Below are 27946 nucleotides of genomic sequence, written 5' to 3'. Positions count from 1 at the left end.
CTTGTTTATGTGACTCAGTCCAAACTGTGTGTGTGTGTGTGTGTGTGTTAGTGATTCTTCTGCCTGAAAACTGGTCTGTGTGTGTGTTTGTGTCTTTATCATGTGTGTCATTTCAGTGTCATCTTCCTTATTGTGCTTCATAGAGGCCAGTGCACAGAGCTCTGCAGATCAAAACAGCAGAAAACATGGACGTCGACAAAGATTAAATTCTGCAGAACCTAAAAAATTACATACAGAAGTGTTCATAGTCCAGCAAGCATTTTATTGATAATATGACACAAATCAATCAACACTTATGGCAGAGATTATTAGGACATTACAACATTGCATCAAAATTCATTGGTATATTTACAAAACACAGAAACATTAACACAACCAGTGCACAATATAATAAATACCTCTATCGCTACATATTTATCATTGTTATAAACCTATAAAAGTAGTCAAATTAAAACTCATTCAGAGTCTCAAAGTTACAAGAAGAATACACAATCAGTGGTGGTGAAAACTGAAAAGATTTAAAATATAACATCACAGAGAATTAAAACTATACTGTTGCCCATAAAGTTGGAATAATTTTGTTTTCACACACATTCCTCTTTTTATTCCTATTTATACACATCAGTAATCACCTGCTGCAATGATTACATACCCACTTACACTTTATCAAGAACAAATCACATTGTAAGTCATTTCATGAGAAGAACTAGAAGCACTCGGAGAGCGCAGACCTCCGCCAAGGCTGATCAGTGGCCCCCGCCCCGTGGGCCCCCCCACGCCAAGGAGGTTATGTTTTTGCCAGGGTTTGTTTGTTTGTTTGTCTGTCTGTCTGTCTGTCTGTCCGTTAGTGTGCAACATAACTCAAAAAGTTATGGACAGATTTTGATGAAATTTTGTGGTCTGCGCTCCCCCCGTGGGCCCCCCCACCCCTGATCACCATCAAAATTTAATCATTTCTTCCTTATCCCATTTCCAACAAACCCTGAAAATTTCATCAAAATCTGTCCATAACTTTTTGAGTTATGTTGCACACTAACGGACAGACAAACAAACAAACAAACAAACCCTGGCAAAAACACAACCTCCTTGGCGGAGGTAATTAAAATATGTCATTTCAACTTTATGGGCAACAGGGTGTATATGATTTAGAAAATCCCCCTTAATAATGAAATTTTAAAAAAATGTAATCTGAGAGCCTTGGACACAAAAGTCAAGATCCACAAATCATGACTTGTTGCCAGTATTGACACAAAATGCATCATGAAAAGGCCCATGTGGGTAAACAAATCAATAATTTATTTTGGTGCCTCGAAAATAAAATGTTAAGAAATCGATGTGATGGTTTGATCAGGACAAATATAATCATTGATCTGTGTCGAGTGATGATTCGTTTTGACACCGGTGACTGATAACAGTGTCAGAAAAGGGTCAAATTCTTTGTAAATCAACAGTTCATGTCTAATTCACCTTCTTTCTGTCACCATTAAAGGATTAGTTTGGAGTTTTTTTTACAAATGCAGGAAGAAAACACAAGTATCAATTTGTCACTTTGACACTTTGTTCATTTGGTCGGAACTTTCAAACTTTCCTACTTTGATTTAGACCATGTTTTCAGGTGTGGAACCTCCTCCAGACTATAGTTTGGGCCAAACATCCAGTCTTTAATCCAACCAAAGAACCACGGCTCAATACATTTAGCTAATTCTAATGTTTGAACAAATTGTGTGAGCTTATGTGAGGCTACTGGTGAAAAAACCAAAGGAAGGTTACATTTGATAATGGTGATAATGGTTTGTCAGTTTGGAGTTTGTCAGTGAAACTAATAAATTCTGTGCTTAAATGCAATATAAAATGCTTTCATATTGAATAAGAATTTTATTCATTCTTCACTGTGTCTCAGAAACACATGCAAAACCATGTAAAAAAAAAACAAACAAACACTGAAGCAGCAAATTTTACCAAAAAAAAACAACAAAGAAACTCTTGGCCAGATATCCCTAAAAACAGTAATTTTGCTTCAAAAATTAGTTACCTCACTCTGGTTCCTTGTTTTGATTATTGTGATTTTGACGTTTTAATGCATTACTTCTAACCTGTAAAACTTCAGCATGGTATTTGGATGCATTGATTTGTAGTAATGAAAATAACTTGGATTCCAAAATATAGGACTGGTGATGAAAAAAATATATATATGTGCACAGGAAACTGAAACTGAGGAATGGTTAGGAGATTCTCTGGGTGTATAATATAGGAGACAATCTACAACAAGCTGAGACAATGGAGATATATTTACAGTTGTACATAATAATACCATGAATCAGCCATTGGTTGAAATCTGGAGATGGAATACAAGCGTCTCAGAAGTTAGTTGAATACTGTAAATACAGCTACAGCCTTATACATCTGTGCTAAGGAAAAGAGCAGCAGATGCATGCATGCACTTTCCCAAAGGAGACAAGATGGGTAGTTTTGGTGAAATCTGTGGACTTCATGTCTCATAGTGCAGATGAAAGAACAGAGTAACCGATGCTTAAGGAACTATTTTTGTTGGATCATGAACTGGAAGAAACCATGTCAGTGACCAAAGGCATCTGATGAATTAACAATAGAACCCCCATGAGGTCATTTTGATGTCTCTCAACTGTTAAAATACAAGTAACTGAATAAAAACCCTTGGTCACCCAGTCAATGACTTTTTCTAAAAGTGTGTTATACATCATCTTATGCATTTTAGGGATTCTATAATAAAAGACAGTAAAAAAAAAAAAAAAAAAAAGTGGTTTTACCTGGAACTGCCATGAGGTCATTTTTACCTCCATTACTCCTATTGCAAAAATGGATAACAGACTGCATTTATAGATAAGTAATTTATACTAATAATTATTATTATTACTATATTAATAATAATGATAATTTAAAGATAGATTCAGGTATACATTTCTTCATTTTTAAATATTTAGACAATACTCCCCCTGCAGATCACCAGTCGCTGTCTTCTAGTATAACATGATGGACCAGGCTGGCATCAATGCATACATTCTTTAGAGCTGCACAAAAGCAAAAATTGCTAGGTGTAACTTCCTTCTGTTTTGTAGGGCCCCTTTACACAGTGATTACACAGAGATCGTTGGGTGACCATTGAGCGATCTAAAATTGGCCCGATCTCTCAACGATCTCCTAAGCCTCGAAAAAGCTGTTTCTGTGTAAATATTTGGGAGATTCTTATACGCTTGTTGTTCCTTTGGGCGCCTACTTTAAACTGTCTGGTCAGTCGGAACAGGCAGGGGGGGTCTTCGAGATAGTTGTACCCATTCCTTCATTGATCTCTCAACCATCTCTACCTTCGGAGAGGAAAAATTTGGCGTTCATTGAAAGACTGCTGAGAGATCATTGGGAGATTGGGGAGATCGTTGAGGGCTCCTTGAGTGTGCCTTGAGCATTCGTTGACAGATTGCTTCCCTTGGTGATCATTGAGAGATTGTTTTGGACCAAGTCAAAATGTTGAGGAGACCATGGTGACCGTGGAGATCACTGGAAGATCACTGAGAGATCTTGGTGATCACTGGGCGCTCATTGAAAGATCCTTGAGAGATCTGGCCATTTTTTCATCACTCAATAATCTCTCAATGATTGCTACCCCTGTGTAAAGGGGGTTTAAGGACTAACACAGTGACCACGTGCAAATGAAAGAGGCAAGTGAGACTGTGCCACCGCCTCTTCAAACAAAGGTGGATCCCCCTCAGGAGAAGTGACAGCTGGGTTTGGTGAAAATGCACTGCAATAAAATCAGTCAAATTGTGAGTTAAATGCTGGTGACCTGTGTGTGGTCAGTTTACTGTCAGGGTCTTCAGTGTTTGTGTTGGTTGTGGCAGAACTTGGAGCTGAATACATTCCCAAACATTTTTGACCTAGGCTCTCTTTCTCCATAAATATTTCTGAATGCATGTTCATTTCTCATGAGAGGATGAAACTGTTATTCTTGTAAAGTTCAACGTTTATGAGCAATACTAATTTTTTGTCTGTTTTACAGTTTTTTACTTATTTTATAATCCTTATGTGGCAAGATTAACAAAACTCTGTTATGTTATTTCTTCTGTTTTTACATGCTATGTTGAAACAAATGACTAAACCTTCCAGTAGAAGTTTTTAAATTTGTAATTATAAAGTCTAACGTGCTTCAAGGTCAAAATGACCTCACGGCGGTTCTAGTGTTTACGTGTTTGGTAACTTTGAACCACTAATCCTCTCAGCACATTTAAATAATTCAAGCAAAATGCAGTTTATCAGCTTTTCCGCAGCATCAGATGTGTCAATTTTAGGTTTTCAGAGACTCTGTAGTGAATGTGGAAACACCATCAACTTCTGCAAAATTGATTCATCAATAAAACGAATGTAGTTTGATAAATGACAGTTTTTGTAGATGTTTTTTTATGTGTAAATGATTTTAATTTCTGTTACTGATGGTTAAAAAACACATCAGTCCATTAAAAGACTTTAACATGTATCTGATGTATCTGTGGTTGCAGAAGCATTTTATCCCAGTTCCATCTATTTCTGTCTTATTGATATAAATCCTACCCTGTTTTCTCAGAAAACCTGACAAAAATGTAAACGCTATCATCGGTTTATGGGCTTTACGGAGCATTGTGACAGAACGCTATATAAGGCTGTTAAATCTTGAACATTATATGAACATGTCTTTTGACTTTTCTTCCCTCAATAGAATAAAACACTCAATCCACTGCGGACGTTTTCTCTGAGCTATACATAGGAAGTTATAATTACACACAATACACTGGATTTTTTTTGGCAACAAAAGACTACAATGTGGGAGGCAAAAATCTGGCCAAGTCAGTCTTGTACATCTGGGCTAATGTATGGACATGTATGATTTATATGATTTAGAGATTTTTCCTTTCATTGTCCTTGCTGTGGGTGACTCTTCACTTCAACACAGTGTGGATTTCTTCCAGAGGATTATGGTAAACCTCTTCTTCCGCCTGATTTTTGTTGCATTTTCTCAGGACAGCGGGGACCTCGAGTAAACAACAAAAGATGAATATCAGATCAGTGTCATCATCCCACGTCTAAACAATCACCAGCAACTCTCCAACTGCTCGGAGGAGGAGGAGGGTGCTGGTGTTGTTTAGTCAGCACGAATAGCGCGCTCCCCCTCCTGAGCGGACGAGGGGAATCCTTCGCTCTCTACAGCTCCTTCTGTTTACGTAAATGCTCTTGTTAGATGATTTCACACGTCTCTGTACGATACACAGTGAACTGCTGCTGACTTCACACTGTGCACATTTACAAATCTTACAATTCATCAGCAGAGCAACAAGAACATCTATAAACAGACTCTGACACATGAGTTCACTGTAGTTGGAGATGCACTTTTTCGCCTTACGTTACTTTTGTTTGTGTGCTGCACTTCATTTCATTTATTATTTTAAGATGTGAAAAGTGGAACTACAGTTGACGCATTCTACTTTACACTATTTTAGTGCTTGCCTGCAAATACAGGATTTTTTAAAAATATCTTGGGATCGACTTACTCACCAAATTATGGTTACGATGACCAGGTTTCCTACTTTATGATTTTTATTCCTCATCTTCCCTTTTTTTCCATATAACGAGACAATGTGACAGATTTAGAAGGAAACACATGACTTCAAGCAGGTTGGAGTCACATTTATGTCCAAAAGTGTCAAAATTTTTTTATTATTTTGTCAAAAATCTGCAAAAAAAAAAGATGATCAGGAGGCCATTTTTATCTATTTTCTGTTGTTTATTGTTTTGATTTTGTTGATTATTATATTCATTTTGTGAATTATTTTGTTCATTTTATTAATTATTTTATTCATTTTTTAAATTATTTTGTTTAATTTTCTTAGATTTGGAAACATGTTAGCTACGGTGTCCCTATGGGTAACAAAGCTGTTGTAATTTTACACAAATTGCTTAAAAAGTCACCAAAAAAAAATCAGTAAAAAAATTAACAAAAAACAAACACAATAATCACCATAAAAGAACAAATATGCAACAAAAATCACCAAAATGAACAAAAAAATGATCAAAAATAGCAACAGCACTGAGAGAAGGGGTTCCAGCTACATTTGTTTTGTCTCTCCTCGTCTCCAGATGATGACAATAAGCTGAATAACTAATGTAAGACGATGATGCATCCAAAGTGAAAATCAAACACACAACACGCAAGCAAAACCCTGATCAATTCATCAATACTAGTCTATAGGGAGATCTATAATTCACAAATAGTTCCTATCCCATATGTCCTCCAGCTGCTAGGGACCAAAAATAATAAATTTATTTATTTATTTTTTTTTACTTTGAACCACTAATCCTATCAATATGTTTTAATGATTTAAGTAAAATGCAGATCCTGCAGTCATCAGATATGACCCATCTGGACGTTCAGAGTCTCCATAGTCAACATGGAAAGGCTGTCATCTTCTGCAACACTGATTCACTAATAAAACCCATGCAATTTGACAAAGGACATTGGACACTCTACATTCAGTCAATCACCAATTTCTCCTGAAAATGTCAATTTTTGTTCAGTTTTCTCTGTTTTAAATTTTAATTCTATGACCATTTCAACATGTACACAATCAATGAATTAAATACAAGAAAATACCTGATTTTCACTGATCAATGAAAAATGCAGGGGATATTACAGTAAATGTAGAAAAATGACTTAAGTAAGGTTAACTGTAGAGAAAACTTTGCCACAAGATTCAAGATTCACTTTATTGGCATTGAACACAATATCAACACGGATATAGTGCAGAACGAAATTACGTTCCATCGACATTTTATCATAGACATAATAAATATAAAAACACCTTAGCAGCCAAAAACAAAAATAGTTTTAAGGATTAAAATCTCAGTTATTTGGAAATACAGAAAAAATGCCTCACATTAATATATTGGTTTATGAATTATTATGTGTTATTTGTCTATAAACAGATGTTTCCATTATTTTGCATTCCCATTGGCTCGCTGACATGAACTGATTGAAGTTAGCGATTTCACACTGTTTTCTCCCATATGTTCATTTAGGTTAAGGCCTTTTTCTATTTTCTTTTCTTTGTTTTATGGTGATCTGTTTTTTTAGTTTCTGTTAATGAAATGGTTTGGAAACAAAAGTGAAGAGTGGCAGATTTAACCTATTATTCATTAAAATCTATTACATTAAAAGAAAAAAATTAAAAACAACAGAACAGAAACACTTACCTAGATTTAATACCTGAGGTAGTCCGGTTCTGACTCTTCAGCTTCATCAGGATCATCTTCTCCATCGTCAGCGACACCTGAAAACACACACATGATCACACTACAGACTCCCATTCACTCTCAATTACCTAACCCTCACTAAAAGCTCAGTGTTGACCTTTAAATGTGATTCTCATCTACTTTTGTCCCAAAAGACCAAATAAGTCCCACAACAATATGAATACAATTACATACAGGATCTCAGGTTAAGAGTAACAAAGGGATCTGTCTGGAGTTATTGGTCACCCAGTCAATGACTAATTAATTGGGTTTCATTTAAGATTTGATTAAGGATGTAGTTTTTCTACGTTCACATATTAAACAAATGACCAAAATAATCATTACAGTGTTTAGAATAAAGAGCTGTGAAGCCTTGCAAAAGATGACAATGTATTGGACTGTAGCAATATAAAATGAATATATTTATACTGATGGGCAGGAGATTTATGTGATCACTAGACTGAGTAATGAGTTACTCCACTAGTCTCCTATGGTGAGAAAAATGCCACGGGGCCTTTGACCAAAGCATCAGAAAGGGATGAGATGGGATAAGAAACACTAAGAATCAACTTAGAGTCAAAGAAAGTGATGAAGCCATAAAATCTAGAAGCACTGTTGTTGTTTCCTCCACTGGACACAGCTCATCTTTTATAACACTGATTCATCAGTAAAGCCATGGACTTGATAAATGACAGTGGATGGAGACACTGGGTTTATGCTCAGTTACTGATACTGTATATTTGTTGAAAATGTCCCTTTTTCTTCAGTTTTCTCTGTTTCTGATTTAATGACCTTTGAATTTACTTTGAGCTGTAATGATCAACAGATGAAATATAGAAAAATACCTATTTTACACTGAAAAAATGCTCAATACAGAGGATAATATTATAATAAATGGTGATAAATCACTTAAGAAAGGTTAAATCGAGAGAAAAATTAATTTGGGAGCTGTCACCAAAGTAGCACTGGGTCTTTATTGGTTAACAATGTGCATATTTGTATGTGTGTGTGTGTGTGTGTGTGTGTGTGTGTGTGTGTGTGTGTGTGAGTGGTCGAACATGTGGGATGGGTGGTGTGTGTGTCTGGGTGTCAGTGGGTGTGTGTGCATATGCTTGTGTGGGTGAGTGAGGGACTGGAGGGAGTGTGGGGTTTGGGGGTTGGGCTTGGTGGGACGGGGGTAAGGATGAGGGTGGGCCTCCGGGCCCCCGGGGTGCTTGGCTGTGGCATCGGGGTGCGCACTGGCCCGCAGCACATGGCTGTCTGGGCTGGCCCGGCTGCCCAGGGTGCAGGGTGGGACCCCCTGCCTGGGGGGACGGGTGGCTCCTGGGCTTGTGGGGCTCGGGGACCGGCGCCTCGCTTGCCCGTTGGTGGCCTGCCCCCGGCGGGGGGGTGGCGGCTGGTGTCCCTGACCCCCTGGGGCCTGTGCTCAGCTGCTGTGGGGCCTCTGGCGGGGGCCTCCCTTGACTATCTTCAGGCGGGTGCACTGTCGCCTCTCAGGGGGGTGGGTTGGATCCCCTCTTTCTGTGGTGTCTGCTGGATGGCCGGGCCTTGGGGCCCTCTTGGTCGGTCCCTGATCCTTGGAGGGAGTGCGGTTGCGGTTGCATGTCTATGTTCTTCACCTCAGTCGGTTTGCCTTGTTCACTCTGTCACAGCAGATGAATGTGAACAACTGATGTGTGGATTTGTTACTGGTATTATTTGTTACAGGTATTATTTGTGCGAACGTGGTATACGATATTTAGTTCATGCTTTGTTTTCTCATATTCATCATTTAATAGGTCTTATGTATTTTATTGTATTTTTTTTGTAGTTTTGTTTGTTTTGTTTTTTCTTTCTCTTCTGCCCAGTTTACTCAGTTCTGGTTGTAGTTACTGTTACCATTATAATTATCACCATGGTTGTTCCTGTTTGTTGATACTTCCTTGTGAGGGTCTTCACCACCTTCTTCTCTCTTGCCCCCCCCCCCCCCCCCCCCCCCCCAAGAGGAGCTTCATATACTTTATGAAGTTACCCTTGGCAAAGAAAATTTGTTCAGCACCAAAAGGCAGCCAGACTACCATTCTGCTGTAAGGATGCTGGACAAGACTAGTAGAAAAAAACAAAAACAAAAAAAAAACAATGTGCATATTTTCCACATTCAGTATTGCGCAATGGTTGGTACACAGGGTGTATTTCTGCTATGAACTCCATTTATTTCTGTGACAGATGGAGAACATGCTTCTACACAGCCACAGATAACTTTGTGAACGTTATATTTCCTGCTAAATAGCTAATGATTATAACATCCTTTAAGCACTATTTAGATTTTGTTATTGTTCTGTGTGTACATATACATTTCAGTTCAGAAAAAAATGTAATGCAACAACCAAATAAAAAATCTGATCTAAGGAATAAAGCCGAATGTATATGGTGCTTAAATAATACCTGTCCAGTTCAGAGATCATACCTGTGCTGAAGTCGATGTTTCTCAGCATGTCTGTGAGGTTGTCAGTATCAATGACAAAGTTGTTCATACTTTCATATCCAAGCTCTGGACGCTCCAAGTTAGAGGTTCTGGATGTCACTGCCATCCTGTTAAAAAACAAACCAGTTTCCAACTGATAAAGACATTGTAGTCATAAATAATCAGGTGTACATTTATTCCAGTTGTCAGTGATGTAAATAAATTCATACAAATAAATTAATTCAGTCCCTTTGAAATCCTAATTGGAGACTTACTGAAGAAATATGTTATAGTAAGGGAGCATACAAGCTCTGTAATTGAGATTGTGGACCTGGAAATTTGTTTTATGGCACCATGATGTCAGATTAACCCTTTTAGGACTGCCATTATAACAGGTCACCTTGGTGTTTTCATGTTTTCTTTGCAATAGAGGTGTCAGAAAATGTCTTTTTTGCTAATTCTTTTGCACCTTTGTTTTTGGGATGACCTAAACTTTCAATATCTGGCCATTAATTATCATTATTATAAATAATAAATGTTTAAAATAGTGTGTTTCAGTAAAAAAAAAAAAAAAAAACAGACTTGAAGTTTTTAGCATATTTAGTATCAGAAACAACTGTAAATGTCCATAATAAAACTTATTGAGATTGCATAAACAAACTTTCAACTATTTTACATCTGCTTAAACATGCTTTTTGGTCTTGACCATTCAGTATCCATATTATGGCTTTTTTTGTGTGTTTTTAGCCTGTGTGGAAGTCTCTGAAACAGTTCCTTTCTACTTGTAATAGAGTCCCACACTGCTGCCATAAAGTGTTATATAGTGTCAGAAGGCTCAGGATCTTCCTGATGCCATTTGAATTTTGTGGAAAGTGCAAACAGTTCAAGAGTTACAGCAATCTGACTGTTGTAAAGTGGAAAATGCAGCACCGAAGAGATTGCCATTGTTAAAGCATCAATAACGAGATGCGTGTAATATTTTATTCACCGCACTAAATAAGGCTACTTTTAGTTACTATTCTCTATTACTTTTCTTTGCATCCTTGTACTTTGACTGCTTTGATTACATAGTTTGACATGTTTTCTGAATGCAAACTTGTGTTATTACTTATAAATGTATTTATTGTAAGGGAATGATTGAAATGTGACCACATTTGCAACAGGACTTACTTTTCCAGGATGTCTTTGGCACTCTGTGAGAATGAGAGGGAAGAAGACAGACAGAATGGAGGAAAAAGACAACGTTAATCACACTGAGCTCCAGTTTTTTGTGCCAACGACATCTGTCAGACTTATTTGTCAGACGTGTCACCGTGTAAAATAAAAAGATGATTTTAAGAAACGCAGCCGGCTGCCAGAATGGCCTCATGGTGTTTACTACCTGCTTCCCTCACCTCTATCTTCTTTAACACCTGCTTTGGCAGAAACATAAAACGGTGACACCTGAGGCTCATACTTTCTCATACACACAAACACACACTTTCCTCCGCGGAGTAGGAATGACACAGTCGCGTTGCATCACCAGTAAAGATGCTGAATTTAGTTACATCCTGCTCGTCTCTACAGAGAGGTGTGGGTTTGAAGTGGTGAGGGACCATGCACACACCTGATGTCAACTTTTGCCAACTGTTATCAACTTTATCTAGAACCATCAAGGTCAAAATTACTGAAACTTAATCCTAGTATATTTATAGCAAAATTTCCCTGCATTTTCATGAGCATGTTTTAGGGTTATTTGTTGCTTATTGTTAATTTCTTTTATGGTCATTTCAACAGTTTAACTCTTCTGAAGCATCTCTTCTGCTGCTCTTCATAAACTTAATAATTCATAAATATAAACTATTCAAACCTAATGTATTATTCAGAGCTACAAGTAACAGTTATTTTCGTTATTAACTGATCTATTGTTCATACGCTTGAGAAAACTCCAGTGGGTACTACATTTTCTGGTGGTATTTGCAAAAGAAAATTGGGTAAAAACAAAACAAAAAAAAACAAGAAAAAAAAGTAAAAATAGATTAAAAAGCAGTCAAATAGGATTGGGTTTTATAGTTAACAAACACTATGACTAGTGGAGAAAAAAATTATTAAAAAATAATGAAAATGAAATTAAAATGAGGTACTTTCAGCTTTGTTATTGCTTAGTAATACAGGGGTTGGACAAAATAATGGAAACATCTAACATTGTGGCATCATAGAAGGTGTTTCCATTATTTTGTCCAAGCCCTGTAGTTCCAGGTGAACAAAAATAAAATGGCTTTGCAACATATGAATTTTAACATTGGTGTTGAAAATCATATTAGATGTCACCCATTCTGACAATTTGCAAGTTCTATCAAGAACTCAAATCAAGACTTCCCTCATAATACTTGAAAAATTAAAATGAAACCAATAGCAATTAGAATAAAACTGAACGAAAACTGAAGATAAAATCCAAGCGGAAAGACAAAAAAAAAAAGAAAAATTAAAGCAAATTTCACAACTTTAACAAATTCAAACGAATCAATTCTATACTGTTTTCCCTGATATGAAACAGTTCATAGGCTAAATGACAAATTAAGAAAATTAGGAAATTAGGAAAATAACTGGTAAGCGCCAAAGTCACAATATTGCAACAAGCAACATAACTGAATGAAACAGACAGCTTTTTGAAATTTTGATAGCAAAAATTAATATAAAAAAAAAAACCTCTGGTGGCTAAAAGGTTAATTAATGATGACATTCACTTAAGCCTTAATTGAAGTTGCTGATTAGTCAATAATATCATATAACACACACGGCTCAGACATGAATGAAAACTCAGATCATGATGTGAATGATACATAGATTTTGCGTACACGTTTGAATTTGTTTCCCCTTTTAAATGTATGTTTACTCATGCGTTATCGATCAGTTGATCAATACAGTTTACTGAGGAGCCGACCTGGTGCAGTTCTTTGCACTGGGGTTAATCCATTGTGTCTGTGTGTTGATGCTGTGTGTGTAAAAAATGTAGCCCCAACCAGAGCCCCGGTGGTCCTCAGGGGGTTTGTAGAGGCACAGTGCCTGACCTGAGGCCTCCCGCTGGGTTTACTGCTCCTGTTTGTGTCCTCGTCCTGGTGCTGTGTGGGCACATACAGCCCTGGTCATCACATCTGCTGACGACTGAGTGACGACCAGTGTGTCTAATGAGGCCGCAGAAAATCAATATGTGGAAAGAAACTGAAACTCACCTGAAGACAGCACCAGAGTACGACAAGACTTCTGGTTTGTGTTGCTTTCTGAAATATTATCATGTTTCCTTAAATAGTTTTCTGCAATTTATATGTATGTGAGATGACAAAATCGGCAATTTCAATAAAGACTGAAATCACTGTCATTATTATTAATTAAACTGCCTATAATTTTCTTCCTTTGTTGTTTAGACTGTGAACTGTTTCATATGAGGAAAAATAGTATATAACAGAGTTTAATTTACCTTCATTTTTGTTGTTTGCCTTGCACTTCTCCTGCTGCTGCCTTAACCCTTAAAAACCCCAGACTATTTCTGTGGTGTCTTTCAAATGAATTTTTTTCAACATTCAACCTTTCCAAAGTGATTTATCACTATTTATTATTATAATATTATCCTCTGCATTTTGCATTTTTCCAGTGAAAATCATGAATTTTCTGCTGATCATGGAGAAGTTCATTAAAGCTCAGTATAAATTCAAAGGATATTATTTTAAAACTGAGAAAACTGAAGAACGAGTGACTCTTTTAGCAAAATATACAGTCGCGGAAAAAATTATTAGACCATCAAAAGTCATCAAAAACAATGGTTATGCAATCAAGTACTAACTCCTGTGTGTATCATGTGACTAAAATAGACAAAAAGAAAACATGGAATGCCTAAAAGCACTGTTTTTGGCAGTACAGGGGTTTTCCTGATGAATCAATGTTGCAGAAGATGATGCTGTTCATGTTCACTATGGAGTCTCTGAATGTCTAAATGGATCATATCTGATGACACTGAAAAGCTGAGAAACTGCATTTCACCTGAATTATTCCCATGCATCGATAGGATTAGTGTTTCAACAGTCACTAAACATTTTAGATCAGTAGATGCTTTTGGTCATCAGCAGCTGTTTGGGTCTTTGAGGGTCAATCGGGGAATTTTCCTGTTGTGGGATCGAGTTTGATCATATCTTAATGTGTGAAATGTTGTTTTGCTAAACACCTTGGGCCGGATCTATCAAAGGTTTGCGTGTATTAAAACGTGTGCAAACTCTTTGCACACGCAAAAAAATGTATAATCTGATTTACTAACAGTGCGCAATAAGGGTTGCATCTTTCAAAGGTGCAAAATAGCGTGTCTGCATCAGTTAGTACATTTGCCACAATGAATATGCAATATGGGGCGTTTACACACAGTTGTGCGTGTGGTGAGAGGAGAAAATGTAAATATATTAATTTAGCACACGCAAAGTGATTTGTCAAACCTGAAAGCAATTTTGCTCATAGAAACTGCGTCTATATTTACCACGTCTCAAAAGGAGGTGCAAACGGTTTGGATGTGTAATTGTGCACACATGGCTGCAGTTAGGAGACATCAAAATGATGAAACGAGAAGCAGAGAACGCATTTTTCACCCTCATGTGAACAGTTTTGGAGTGACAGAAGAAAAAATAACAGAGACATATGCGCCCCACACACACACACACACACACAGGCACTTTATGGAACTCGTTTCCACTGCTGATGATTGTGATTAAAAATACGCACCGACATTCGGCTACAGTGTGACAAAATTATGTGCGCGCGATAGTCATTCAATCCAGCTACCCCCCCCCCCCCGCACACACAAATTGGGGTCGTAGTAGATCTGGCCCCTTGTCTGAAATAATGTCATGTTTTCTGAGATTATTTCTGAAATGTTGTGTTTAGTAAAATGTCTGATATGTTGTGTTTATTTCTATTTCTCTACTTCAGTTTCTGCTTCCCATCAGGTTTGGAGTCCTAGTAATGATAATTCTCTATTCACTGTTCACCTCCATGTTTCTTTAGGACTTTGTTTGAACCTCCTTCCTTCTTCCAACTTGCATCCATCATCAAATTACAGCGTCTTTATTGTACTGGCTACAAATTTCTTGGGTTTCTGCCTTGTGTTTCTCCTCATTTGACACTGTCAGAGGCTAATATATTCTCCATCTTCATCTAATTCACTTGTGCAGTAATAAATGCAGCTTTTTCTCATCAGTTTTTGCCCCCATATATAGTGATACAGGAACTATACGTGACTTGAACAGAGTGTAATATGTTTGCAGAGTGCTTTTCAAATGTTCTCTAGTTTACAAAATGTAGTTTTTGCCTTCCCTATCCTTGCTTTATTGTTTTCTTTTGCTGCCTCATAGATTTCTAAAACCCTAAAGATTGAAGAAAAGTATAGATGAGATTTTTGCAGCCCTACGTACCAATGCTCATGTACCTGTATAAATGCAGACATGTGTGGCTCCTCCATGGATTGTATGGCCAACTCCACCAACGTGACTGCAGCCTCCAGGTGATCGCTGTGCTGACGAATGAGGGATCGGACGTGTTTGAGTTTCTCGTCCTGTTGTTTGGTGATCAACCCCACCAGCGTCTGCTTCCTCTCCTCTAAGATGCCAACCAGGACATCAAACTGATTGGCCAAGTGCTCCCTCTGCCGTCGACCGTTCTCCTGTGGTGAAAAAGAAGGATTCAGTTAATTTATCAAGAAAAATAATGTCTACAATTATACAATCACAACTGAATTTACATCAGCGCTGATCAAGAAAGATGTAAAGATCAGTGTGTAGGATTTAGTGGCATCTAGTGGTGAGGTTGCAGATTGCAGCTAAGGCTCTTTCTCTAAAGCTAATTTTAGTATGTCCGTTAATTAAATAATGTGCATTCTTTGGCTAATTGCAATAAAAACTTCTACATCCTGTTTTGTGGCACTTTGAGTTGTTTTGTTTGGTTTTTAATCACAGACGTTAAGTGTATTACAAATAAAATGTATAATGGTAATAATAATAATAATAATAATAATAATAATAATAATAATAATAATAATAATAATAATAATAATAATAATAATAATAATTCTGGTCCTGAGATTGGGCATTAAATCATTTTTTGCACAGTATTAGAGTGTCTGAGTGAAGCTGAACTTTGACATTTGGATATTGTGTCATCTGATGAGTAAATGAATGAATGAAGGAAGAACTAAAATTAATCCTAATGATTCCTTAAGTCCTGTCAAAGACAAAACTTAATGCCTACATAAAAAACAAATAAAATAGACTTAAAGCAAAAACAATAATATGAATAAATTAAAAAATACATCAAGAGCACAAATTACATCAACGCAAAGTTTGACTCTTATTTGATATTTTCACGATGATTTGCAATTATATAACCGCTATTATGAGCTCAAATGATGCATTGTCTGTCATCAGGTTAACTCATTCCTGATATTCAGGTCTAACTTGGGTTTTCCATTGATTAAGGATCACTCTGGCTGACTGTTTGGGCCGAGGCTCATGCAGATTTGTAAATCTCTAGCAAACATGATCTGTCTCCCAACAGACACAACTGAATGGATTCAGTTATAGATTTATGTATCCAACCTTAAATTGTTTAAATTACTCCTCAAAATGCAAGCCCACATTTCATGAGTAAAAGGAACCTTCAGAGCTTTTACATTTAATCATCATTTGTAGAACAGCCAGAGAAAAACATTTTTTAATGAATGCAATGCACTTCTATAACAGACACATACAGTAGGAAATGAGAAAAAACAAAACTGTGATCACATCAGGAGTGAAAACCAGACCCAGCATGAGGGATCATGAATGAGGAATTAAAATGTCTTCTCTAGATGGTCTCAAAAGTCTCCTAAATTTCACCTGTTAAACCTTCACAAAATAAATAGATGATGCCAAGACTCATTATTGTGGATGTTGATGAGTTGTTGCAAGGCTTGGAGTGATATAAGAGAAATATTTGGACCCTAGAAAAATATGTTGTGGTTCTATATTCTCTTGCATCATTTGTAGTCTTCTGTTTGGCTGAAAAACAAAGTGTGTATGTTTGAAACTAACCTCAATCGTGTGAGAGATTTCTTCCATCTGAGAGATGACTGCCTGGATGTGGTCGTTACTGGCAACCAAGATAGCGATGCCATCCGTCAGTTCTGTCTGCATTAAACATTAAAAAAAACATCAGTTCAGTCATGGAAGTAACACCACGTTACGTAACAGGAAGTTAAACCGACTTAAAGTTTCTGTGGAGAAGTTTAGTGTTGGACTCAATGCTATGAACATCACACTAATGAACATGATGAACATGTCACCACCTAAAACACAACAACGTGAGTCACCAGCTTGTATCAAATTATAACAACATGCACATTGTTATAGTTTATGTCACAATGAAAGTGTTATTTCATCTTCTATTAGTTATCAGCTCAGGCCAAATTACAAAACCATCTTTAGTTTTTTTTCCATTCAACTTTTACATTAACATGGAGGATCAACAACTTTCCTCATCCTCATCTAAATTTCAGATGAGTGAATCAGAGACAGAGTGAGAGATGGAGAGGCCGACGCTGAAATGTCAACAAAGCCAACTGCTCAATAACATGCTGGACACTACTGCTGCCATCTGCATGACAAAACTCTGAGGAAAAAAAAAACAAACCTCTGAACTTGTATGACTTTGTAAAGAACCATAGGAAGTATTTCATATACGGAGAATAGTGTGCAAAAAACAACCACAAGGACATTTAACAATAATAAAAACACACTATTGAGGGTTATGGACGTGGCAAATTTTAACCCATAAAGACCCAAACTTCCACCATTAACCAAAAGCATCCACTGATCTGAAATGTTTAATACCTGTTGATCCCCTAATCATATCAATACATGTAAATAACTGGTGTAAAACAGAGTTTGTCATTTTTTCATGGTCATCAGATATGACCCATTTGGGCATTCAGAGGCTCCGTAGTGAACATGGAAACACTGTTATCTTCTAAAACATTGATTCACCAATAAAACCCATTGAGTTGGATCAATGACAGTGGATGAAGACACGTTGTTTATGTTCAGTTAATGATATCTTTGCTGCAAAACTCACTTTTTCTTCAGTTTTTTTTTGTTGTGATATAATAACCTTTGAATTAACTCTGACTTTTCATAAATATCTCAATCAAAAATAGGAAACTAAATATAGGAATATACAGGATTTACAGTGAACAATGCAAAATACAGAAGATAATATTGTAATAAAAGGTGATAAATCACTTAAGAACGGTTTAATAGAGAGAAACATTCATCTGGGAACGTACACAAAACTAGCACTGGGTCTTTATGGGTTAAGATTGCACAAATAATATACAAAGCTAGAAATAATCTGCTCCTAAGATATATACAATTGAGGGGAATAATAATTTGAGACTAAACTGAGAATAAAAAAGTACATGTTCTATTGGATTTGTGGTTTCTCTTAATTTTTTGTTCATCTTTGTATTTTATTCCTGCTTATGTTTGAAATAAAGTTTATCATTATCATTATCATGCATGTTAATTTGTGGGTTGATTTTGTGGAATGGTTTAGAGCTAAAACTACAAATACAAACATATATCACTTAAAAAAAGATGGTGGATAGTTAAAATTAGGATTATTGTTAATATTGTTTTGGGTCATACATATAATTGGGATAGTTGTATGTACAGTATTGTATGACACTGGCCTGTATTGTATAATAAATTGGGATAATACTTAGTTAGCTGTTCAGAGGGGGGTATGAATATAGAGAGAAGTACTATAAAGTATAAATGTTCAAGATTAAGAGATGAAAATAGGGTGGGAATCCACATTAGTATACTTCCTCCTATTTAAAACATGTACCTTTTGTTTTTTCATTCATTCGGTGCTCTCTGTTTATTGAAAACTGATTAATTGGTGGAAAACCAGTGCAGTTTGATTGAGAGTGGACTGAAGTGGAGAGGAAAGAGGTGACGACGTGTTGTGACTCATATTAGATGCTGACTCTACTTCTGTACCTTCTGCCTCATGAAGACGGTGTTGAGCGGCGCCACATCACAGTCTTTGTGTTGTCCGAACACTTTGCACATGGAGCAGGTCGGCGTCTGGCAGGAGAGGCAGTAGATGTTGATCTTCTCCTCCTCGTGTTCCTCACACATCAGCTGTTGTTGTCGCTGCTCTGGTTTTATGTTCACGAGTCTGGAAGACACACACACCACAGACGTGTCCAGCAGCTTTTCTCTGTTCTCACTGAAGGATGTTTTTACTTCCTCCTGGACCAGTTCGCAAGGAAACGTGTCAAAGCCATAAGTTTGACATGCCCTAAGTTCGTCTGCTGTCTGCCTAATGTTCACGCTGTCCCCCAGTTCCCTTTAAATCCATGAAAAAATTCCAGCATGTGTCCACGTGTACTGTGTGAAAACTGTATGATGTCTTATATTGTGCTTTGCATTATCTTCTGTTCTTCACAGCAATTTTTGAAGAAAGGGTTTTGTGGTAGCGCTCTAGTTGTACTCTGTACTAGGAGCAGCGGCCCGATGTCCCTAATCATCGAACTCAATTTCGTTTGATGTACTCTGTATTGTCAAATGACAATAAAGGCAATTCTGATTCTGATATGGAGTTTTCAGCTCCATTTCATTCCTCACATTTCTGTCAATTTCAGAAGGTCATGTCACTGACTGGTACAAAGCTGATAATTGTCCCATTGGAGAGCTACACAGTGGAGCATGGGTGTCATACTCATTCTAGTTTAGGGGCCACATAGAGCCCAATATGATCTACAGCAGGCCGAACCAGTAAAATAACAGAAAAATAGCCTATGAGGAATGACAACTCCAAATTTGTTTCTTTGTTTTAGTGCAAAACAAGTAAAATGTTAGTAAAAGTAAAATTCACCCAAACAAAAATTTGTCAACTCTTTAAAGAAGCAGTCAACTATACATACTGTTATCAGGTATTTGTACAGATCCCTGGTTCAAAGAACCTAAAACTACAATATATGTCTTCAGCATCACTTTAGCAAACATGCAAAACCAGAATAATAAATTATTCTGTAGTAATAAAATACTGTTAAAGTTGCAAAAGGAGTACTGTTACAGGTTGTGAACTACAGTGGAACCAGTTGAAGTTTGGCTTGTTTTAATAAGACATAAGCTCACATGAAAATATAATTTTTGAAATTCTGGGGAAACTATTGACAATATGATGTTTTTCCATGCATTTCTGTATCTTCATCTTTTTGGATCATGCATAAAACTGGCCTGTTGTTGATGTATGATTCATGCAGGGTGATTCATCACTAAATCACTTTAATAAAGATTCTGGCAATTTTACCATTGGTGACACATTAAAGCATTGCATTATCATAACATTTACAAAGGAGGATTTTTCTTCTTGCTTTTGTAAAACAGAAAATGAAATTATTATATTGAATTGCAATAACTTATATTAATTCATGTAGATCACCATTATTTCTTACTTTTTTGTCAGAATAAGACTATAACAAAATAATCCTTTAACATTGGTCACAATCATTTTATGAGAAAAAGTTAAACATGTTTTATTCCTGCTTTATAGGCAACAGTGTACTATACTACACTCTTAACATAATTACTGCACAAATGAATAACAGTAATCACTGTGAAAATTGTATAAATAGAGATACATATAGCATATACAACAACATATAATGATAATAAAAACTAAATTAAACGTTCTATGAATGCAGTGTTATGTGATAAAACTCTATTATGCTACAGTACTCACTGTGATATTTCTACTTTAACTGAAGTAAAAGTCACCCTCAAAGAACACAGAAAATCTACTGCTTTTTGTTCTTATGTGCATTCTCCACCGATTTATGGATGTACTTGATCTTCATTTACCAGAAAATATTTACACACTATTAATTCCAAAGAGTAAATGAAGTAAAAAAGTACTTTGAGCAAAGACACATACTTCAGAAACTTTAAGTGCCACACAACTCCTCACAGAAAGTTAAATCCAGGGTTTTATTTACACAATACCCCAGTGGCAGTACATTTATTCAGTCTCAAAAGGAATACAAGGACAGTTGCTGTTAGACATGATTTTAAGACACTTAAAGCGATGTTTAGAGAAAAACTTTGCCAGTTTTTTAATCCCAATTTCCTATACTGCTTGAAAAATGTCCATAAGACTTGGGAATGTTGCCTGTTTCTTTGGAGCAGCTCAGGCGACATTTTCAGTCAGTGGATGATGGAAGAACCACAGGAAGATGAGATTAACGCCTCGTCTTTGCCACAGTGCAGCCAGTTTTCAATCATAAACACCTAAAGGTCATAATAAATTAATGGTTTCACCATATTTCTGGAATGTTTGACCTCATTGTCCTTCTTGGTTGTTGCTGTAAAGGTGTTATGTGCATGATCTAATGTGCACACAGTCACACTGAGGGCCGTACATTGAATATTTTAGGTAGATGTCACTGGAGATACCGTTATTTTTGTTGAGTGTTGTAGGCAAAAATGATTAAGTAACCCAAAGTATTTTCTTTGCTCTCTTTTTTTTTTGTTTTTTACACGTGAAAAACTGATAAACCGCAACTTTGAAAACATTTGTGGACCTGACGGTGAAAAACGAGTATCTATTTTAACCCACACAGTAATAAGGGGACTCCTGTCCTCCTGTCTCTGATGAACGCCAGCTTCTCCTCTTCGCTCTTTACCGGTGACTCATAGCGCTTCTATTTTCAAGTGAAAGTGACTAATCTTGATGATTATTTAAATATCAGAGTGGAGTTGTAGTAAGGGTGTAGAATTTAACAAAGCCAAATTGCAAAGAATACTACTATAAACCATTTTAAAACTGGTGGAAACAAACTTATTTATGTTCAAGTACTGTACAGTGAACATTGGATGTATTTGTATTTTATATGAGAATGCTACGTGTAATATTTAGGGAGGATATACAGGGTGGGTGAAAAGTATTGAGGCATTAGAAATTGCTCATAGAATTTTTAGTATCACTGAAGTCATGACTGAAACATTTTTAAACAGACAACACTAATGGGGATTTCTTATTTTCTTAATGTCTTATTTCACAGATTCAGGAGGTTCTCAATGATAACCCAGACGATGTCCTTCAGAAGGTTGTTCATTCCATACCTGGCCGTTTCAGGAAATTGGTTGACTCCACCGGTGCTTACGTTGAAATATGAAGATTTACTTTAATTTTCCTATGTAATAAAGAACATGTATCATTTGCATCAATAAATTTGTAATAGGAATATGGATTTCTTTAACAATTTTTAATGCCTAGTTACTTTTCATCCACCCTGTAGTTTTCATATTTGTAATACCATTAAATGCACATTATGTAACATGTTCATTAAAGGTGGGGGTGTTAAACATAAAGCCCATGGACCAAAACCAGCCTAAATATGGTTCCAATCCGCGCTGTGCATGAATGTGTGAGGTGCAAAAATTACACTGTAGACATCAACAGTCAAGGTCAAACATAAGCCAATTTAAAAACACTTATAAAAACATGTTTTTCACAAGTTATAAGGATGAGGGTTATTAATTGTCACCATATGTTCGCAGTTGTTTATGTATATATTTCTTTCTTTGAGTTATTTATTTATTTATTTACTTATTTATTCACCAGCACAACTAAGAAATGCTTAGGTAAAAGATTATATGTGTATTTGTATGCGTGTATGTGTACTTGTATGTTGTGGGTATATGTATAAATGTATGTACGTATGTATGTGTACGTAGATGAATAAGTTTGTGTGTGTGTGAATTGATATATAAATATAAAAGAGCAATGTAAAAGGAAGAAGGACATATATATTATTAATAATATTTTAGGGAGAGGGGGTGGGATTAAATAAGTTGCACTTCTTCGCACCCCTTTTCGGGCATGTAAATGGAACTACTGCGCTGTTCTTCCATCTAAGATTGTTATGATTGTTGATATTTGTATTATTATGCATGTTTTGCTTGTTTGCATATGTGTTAAATTTCATTGCATGTTCGGAATAAATCACTAAATCAAATCAAAGGTTGTTAAACTAATTTTAGATCTAAACTCCAAAATTTTAACAATATTATGCCTGTTACTAATTATTTTGTGCCCTTTTAGAGCCACTGAAATCAGTAATATTCAAGTATAAATGATAAATTGAGATAAAATATTGTTGAAATTGCACTTACGTTTCTTAAGAAATCTCGGATTGTCATTCACTTTTTTGTGAAAGGATAGTTTATAAATGTAAACTTTTTTTGCACTAAAACAAAGACAAAAATTTGGAGATGTCATAATTTGTAGTTTATTATGCTATTATTTACTGCTCTGGCGAGAAAATGAATCAAACTGGGCTGTCTGTGAAGTGAACTGAAATGAGCTTGACACCACTAATTAAAGGGGTTATATGTAGGATTTCTAAAATAAATTTTAAAATTACCTAAAATGATCATCAGAGCGTTTAGAATAAAGAGGTCTGCCAAAGATGGCGATACACTGGATTGGATTTACATTGTATTATATTTACACCAACGGGCTGGGGGATTTGTGTGACATATGGGCCGTTGACCAATGCATCAGAAAGTGAAGACGTGGAATGAGAACAAGAACCAACTTTTAGAGTCAAACAAAGTGACAAAGTGATAAAAACTAGAAGCATTGTTCATGCTTTACTACTTGCAAAACAATCACTAACACTAAATTGTTTTATAGCAGCTATTTGGGGAAAAAAAGAGCGGTATTCAGTTGGCTGTAACGTGCAACTTCACCACTAGATGTCGCTAAACATCACAACCTGAACCCATGGGTATTAGAATTCTCAGAGGCTTTGCACTTCTACACCACAACATCTCTTGTGCAAATAATGTACTTTTTACTGACAGGTTTAGTTTCTTTACTGTTTTCCATCTACTTGCTGTTCAGTGAGAATAACATTTCCCCAAAGGTGCAGATTTTTACCCTGCCCCCTGAAGGAGAGGCAAGGGGTATTGTTTTTGGTTTGGTTTGTTTCTTTGTTAACACTTTAGCAGCAAAACCATTGGCTGAATTCATACCAAACTGGGTTTATAGATTGCCAGTGACCCAGTATAGATGTGATTACATTTTGGGAAAAGTAAGTCAAAGTAAAAAAATTTTTAAATTAATTTTTAAAATCTTTTTTTTTCCCCATTTACTTACAATAGCTGAAATTTGTCTATGCTGTCTATATCTATGCTGACAGCAGCACATAGACATGATGACATCAGCTGGATCAATTCCAAAATAAGCTACAATACGTATGAGGGGCAGGGTAGCTGGAAAAAACAAAACCTGTCTTCCAAGCTCATGAAGGGACAGGATAGCAATATTTAAAAGATTTGATGATCTTATAGAATATGACACATTTCTGCAGATTAAACTACCAACAGTAAATAACGTTGACAAAATTAACTGAAACTGTAAAATGTAAAGCAGTAACATGAGCTAAAAACATCACAGGGGCCATTTAACAGCAGTGACTACTTCATTTAATTACATTTTACTGATAATACCATATTTTGTCATATTAAGTGATGTTTTGAATGAGAGAACTTTTACTTGTAGTGGGGTATCTTATAGCCCTCACAGTGAGATATTAGTAATTAAAGGATCTGTTTGCTGATTTCCATTGGATTTACCCATTCATGTTGTGATGTTTGCTTTGACTAGTTTATTTAAAGAAAAATAAATTAAAATTAAAATTAACTACAGAGATCATTTAAAAGTCAAGTTAGGACTTCAAACTCTTTCTTACCCCCCCCCCCCCCAATATTTTAAGTAAAATATTTATGATGTCCATGTGCTGTCTGCCATAGTGTTTGTTCAACCTGAAAATAATAAACTGAACATATGAATAGATGGTTCAGCTCTGCATTTTTGTCTAATGGAGTACAATACTGCTCTCTACTGGATGCTACTTATTACTGCGACAACATCACCATTCTAACTTGACAACAACAGGATAACTTAATCCTTTCTATAATTATAACTGTTTAATGTTATGTATATGATTTAATCTGATCATTTAATAATATTTTTAAGAACAAAATATAATTTTATGATAATAATGCAGTACTGAGTTACTTATGGATTTACTTATATCAAAATCAAAAAAGAAAATGTCGTTTTAGATGACTAGAAATGTATTTTAACTTAAGTAAAGAATCTTAACACTTCTTCCACCTGGATGAGTCCAGCTTTTAAACCATAATGTGACAATTTTAATATATATATACATATATAGAATATATAAACTGCCAAACAAACAGAATCACCTGGAGGACTCCTGTTGTCTGTAGATGTCTATGATGTTCTCCACCAGCAGGTTCCTCTGCAGACCATAGACTCCATGCCGGTCCAACACCACCTCGTGGCGACATGACGGACAACGGAACCGACCACCGCTAGCAGTGATGCCAGAGGACCCACGGGTCTGCCACAGTGGGTTTGCTGACTGGACAGACAAGAGGACACCGTCTTTCACTATCAACACGACTGCCTTTTTTCTAAAACACAGACTTAAAATCTTTACAAGTATCATAACCTAAATTAAAACCAAGAAGCATTCATTGACATTTTCAGGGTTTTACATTTAGGGCTGGGGTGTCAAACCCATTTTAGCTCAGGGGCCACAGACAGCCCAATTTGATCTTAAGTGAGCCAGATCAGAAAAATACCAGCATAATAACCTATAATTAATGACAACTCAAAGCTTTTCTTTTTTTTTTAGTGCAGAAAAAAGTAAGATTATACTACAAATTGTTTACATTTATAAAGTTTACTTCCATAAAAAATGTGAATAACCTGAACATCCATGAACAAACATACAGTTCTTATGAAAAATAAGGGCAATTATAAAATTCCTTAATTTCCTAAGGGCTCTGCCCAAGGGATCAATAAAGTTCTTTCTAATCTAGTCTAATCTAATCTAATCTAATCTAATCTAATCTAATCTAATCTAATCTAATCTAATCTATTACGCATCAGTTTATCATTTACACATGTGCATTATAATTTACAGATTACAGTTAATCTACAAAAGCACAAAACACGTCGTAACAGGCATCTGGAAATGAAAAATATTGCACTTAACTGTATGATCAATACAACTTGTCAAGACTCATTGAAACCCTTAACTGTCAGTGTCTTCTGTGATATTTTTGTGATATTACTGAACCCTTTGAAGGGCCGGTTTTGGCCCAGACACCATATGTTGGCACTCCTAATTTAAGGACACGACCTTAGTTTTTTGTTATGCCTGTCACAGTTTCTTCTGTCATTTATAGTTGCACTTGTATTACTACTTCACTTGTATTTTAGATTTGGTTACAGTGAGATATTATGGATTGTATGAAATAACATTTGCTGCTATTTTTAATGGCACATGGTGTTTTCACAGGAATATTAATGAACATCACATCTATCTCATCAGTGGCTATATTTAGTTCACTTTTTTGTAAAACTCCTGTGTGTTTTCTAACATAGTCTAATAATAATACATTACAAGTATGTAAAAATGGGTTTTTTTTGGTAAATAATATTGCATTTTCGTTACAAAGGAACCCCAAACCACATGACTCCCCCACTGTAACTGCAGTATTTAAACTTAAAGCCCAGAAAAAAAAATGACTGCACTTTGTAATTAACGGTATAAGGGTCTAAATAAAAAAAAGTCTGCATCTGGCACAGTATTGTCCAAAAGCATTTCACTTTTAATTAGAAAGTCATGCAGAGACGTACAAGCCTCTGCAAAAGCCACTAGACCTCTACTCCACAATATTATTAGACCACTAACAAAGAACTGACACTAAAAAAACACCACTGTTCCACTGTAACACAACTGTCCAACAACAGAGCTTCTGTTTTGCCATTACAGTCTGAACACTGTTGTAAAAACGTGACACCCTTTAGAACTTCTATTCTATTCTATTCTATTCTATTCTATTCTATTCTATTCTATTCTATTCTATTCTATTCTATTCTAGTCATCATTACACTTTTATTTTACTGTCTATGAAGTGGTCTTGATATGATTCAGTTGAACTCATTTTTTGGTTAACATCAGTGTGAGCTACACCTTTGCCTTTCAGGACTGAAAGCTGTTAAAAAGCTCCAGTTTCATCTATTGGCTTCTATACTCTTTTTGAAACCAAAAACAAACTGAAAGACTAAGAGGAGGGATTACAATTGACAGTTTTAACTCTTTACCAGTGACGTAGGATTGAACATACATGAGGGATACAAGTGTTGTCTCACCTGGAAGATGTCGTTGGCACACTTGCGGCAGAGGTTGTGTTGGCAGGGCAGGATGACCACGGGTTTGGAGTACATCTCCAGGCAGACAGGGCAGATCAGCTGCTTCTCCAGATTCTCCATGGTGGCTCCACCACCGGCACCAGGCCCAGAACTGCCCGCTGACGGAGGCTTGAATCCAAGAGTAAAGTTCATTACCTTCAAGGATGGCGGGAAAGAAAGAACAGTTGACAAGCAGAAGTTGACGGTCTTACAAAAGCTGATTTGTCACTGGTTTTAGTTTTATTTCCTCTGTCTGTCCACTGTAGTTGTTGCTCTGTCTTCTTCGTTGCCAGCTGTCCATCCCTTCACCCCCTCCTCCTCTCCCCCAGCATACTTAAACCCCATGTAACGACCCTCCCTAGGCCTTGTCCCCCTCCCACAGCAGCCTGACCATCAGTATTTTTAGCTCTTCGGTTTGTTCTGGCTTAGGTTACTGTCTAAACAGCCAGGCCACTGGAAAGTCCAGGCGTGGCAGAGGACTACAGTGGTCAGAACTAGGGTTCAGATGATAATGTTTTGATGAGACCCCATCCCAGAGACATAAGCCAACCTCAGACAGCCATGTTGGAGGCCATTAGCACTTCAGCATAAACAGCTTGTCTCATTTCTCAACTTAGACCTCAGTTTGTCCCAACGGAGCTCAGATGAAAAATATACAGAGCTTATTTGATTTCACTCTTACATGCTGTTCAGATGCAATTCAGATCTAAACTTTTAGAATAACTCCATTTTATCTAGAATTTATTTATTCAATCTTGTAATGTACTGAGGTAGAAGCATCATTTGAAGTAAAAGTAAAGGAAACAATGATAATACAAACAAATAAGTAAAAGGATCATCCAAAGGAGAATAAAG

At 36.3% G+C, this 27946-nt stretch overlaps 1 protein-coding gene across 2 annotated transcripts; it reads right to left on the bottom strand.

Annotated features, from left to right (window-relative positions):
* Positions 1 to 1505: 1505 nt before the first annotated feature.
* trim54 (tripartite motif containing 54) lies at positions 1506 to 27323 on the bottom strand. 2 transcript variants are annotated; one of them, XM_030127901.1, is made up of 9 exons: positions 27053 to 27323; positions 25072 to 25250; positions 18787 to 18967; positions 16819 to 16914; positions 15180 to 15413; positions 10904 to 10926; positions 9737 to 9861; positions 7252 to 7328; positions 1506 to 5036 (listed from the first exon to the last, which is right to left on the bottom strand). In XM_030127901.1, exons 1-8 carry the CDS (start codon positions 27242 to 27244, stop codon positions 7258 to 7260), a joined length of 1101 nt encoding a protein of 366 aa, XP_029983761.1. In that variant the 5' UTR covers positions 27245 to 27323; the 3' UTR covers positions 1506 to 5036; positions 7252 to 7257. The 2 variants fall into 2 exon arrangements, with proteins under 2 accessions (XP_029983761.1, XP_029983760.1); XM_030127900.1 differs by having other exon boundaries at positions 7265 to 7328.
* Positions 27324 to 27946: the final 623 nt, after the last annotated feature.

The sequence above is a fragment of the Sphaeramia orbicularis genome, chromosome 24 (assembly GCF_902148855.1).
Source record: "Sphaeramia orbicularis chromosome 24, fSphaOr1.1, whole genome shotgun sequence".
NCBI lineage: Eukaryota > Metazoa > Chordata > Actinopteri > Kurtiformes > Apogonidae > Sphaeramia > Sphaeramia orbicularis.
The sequence above is the reverse complement of the archived record's forward strand: the minus strand, read 5'-3'. Positions and strand labels throughout refer to the sequence as shown.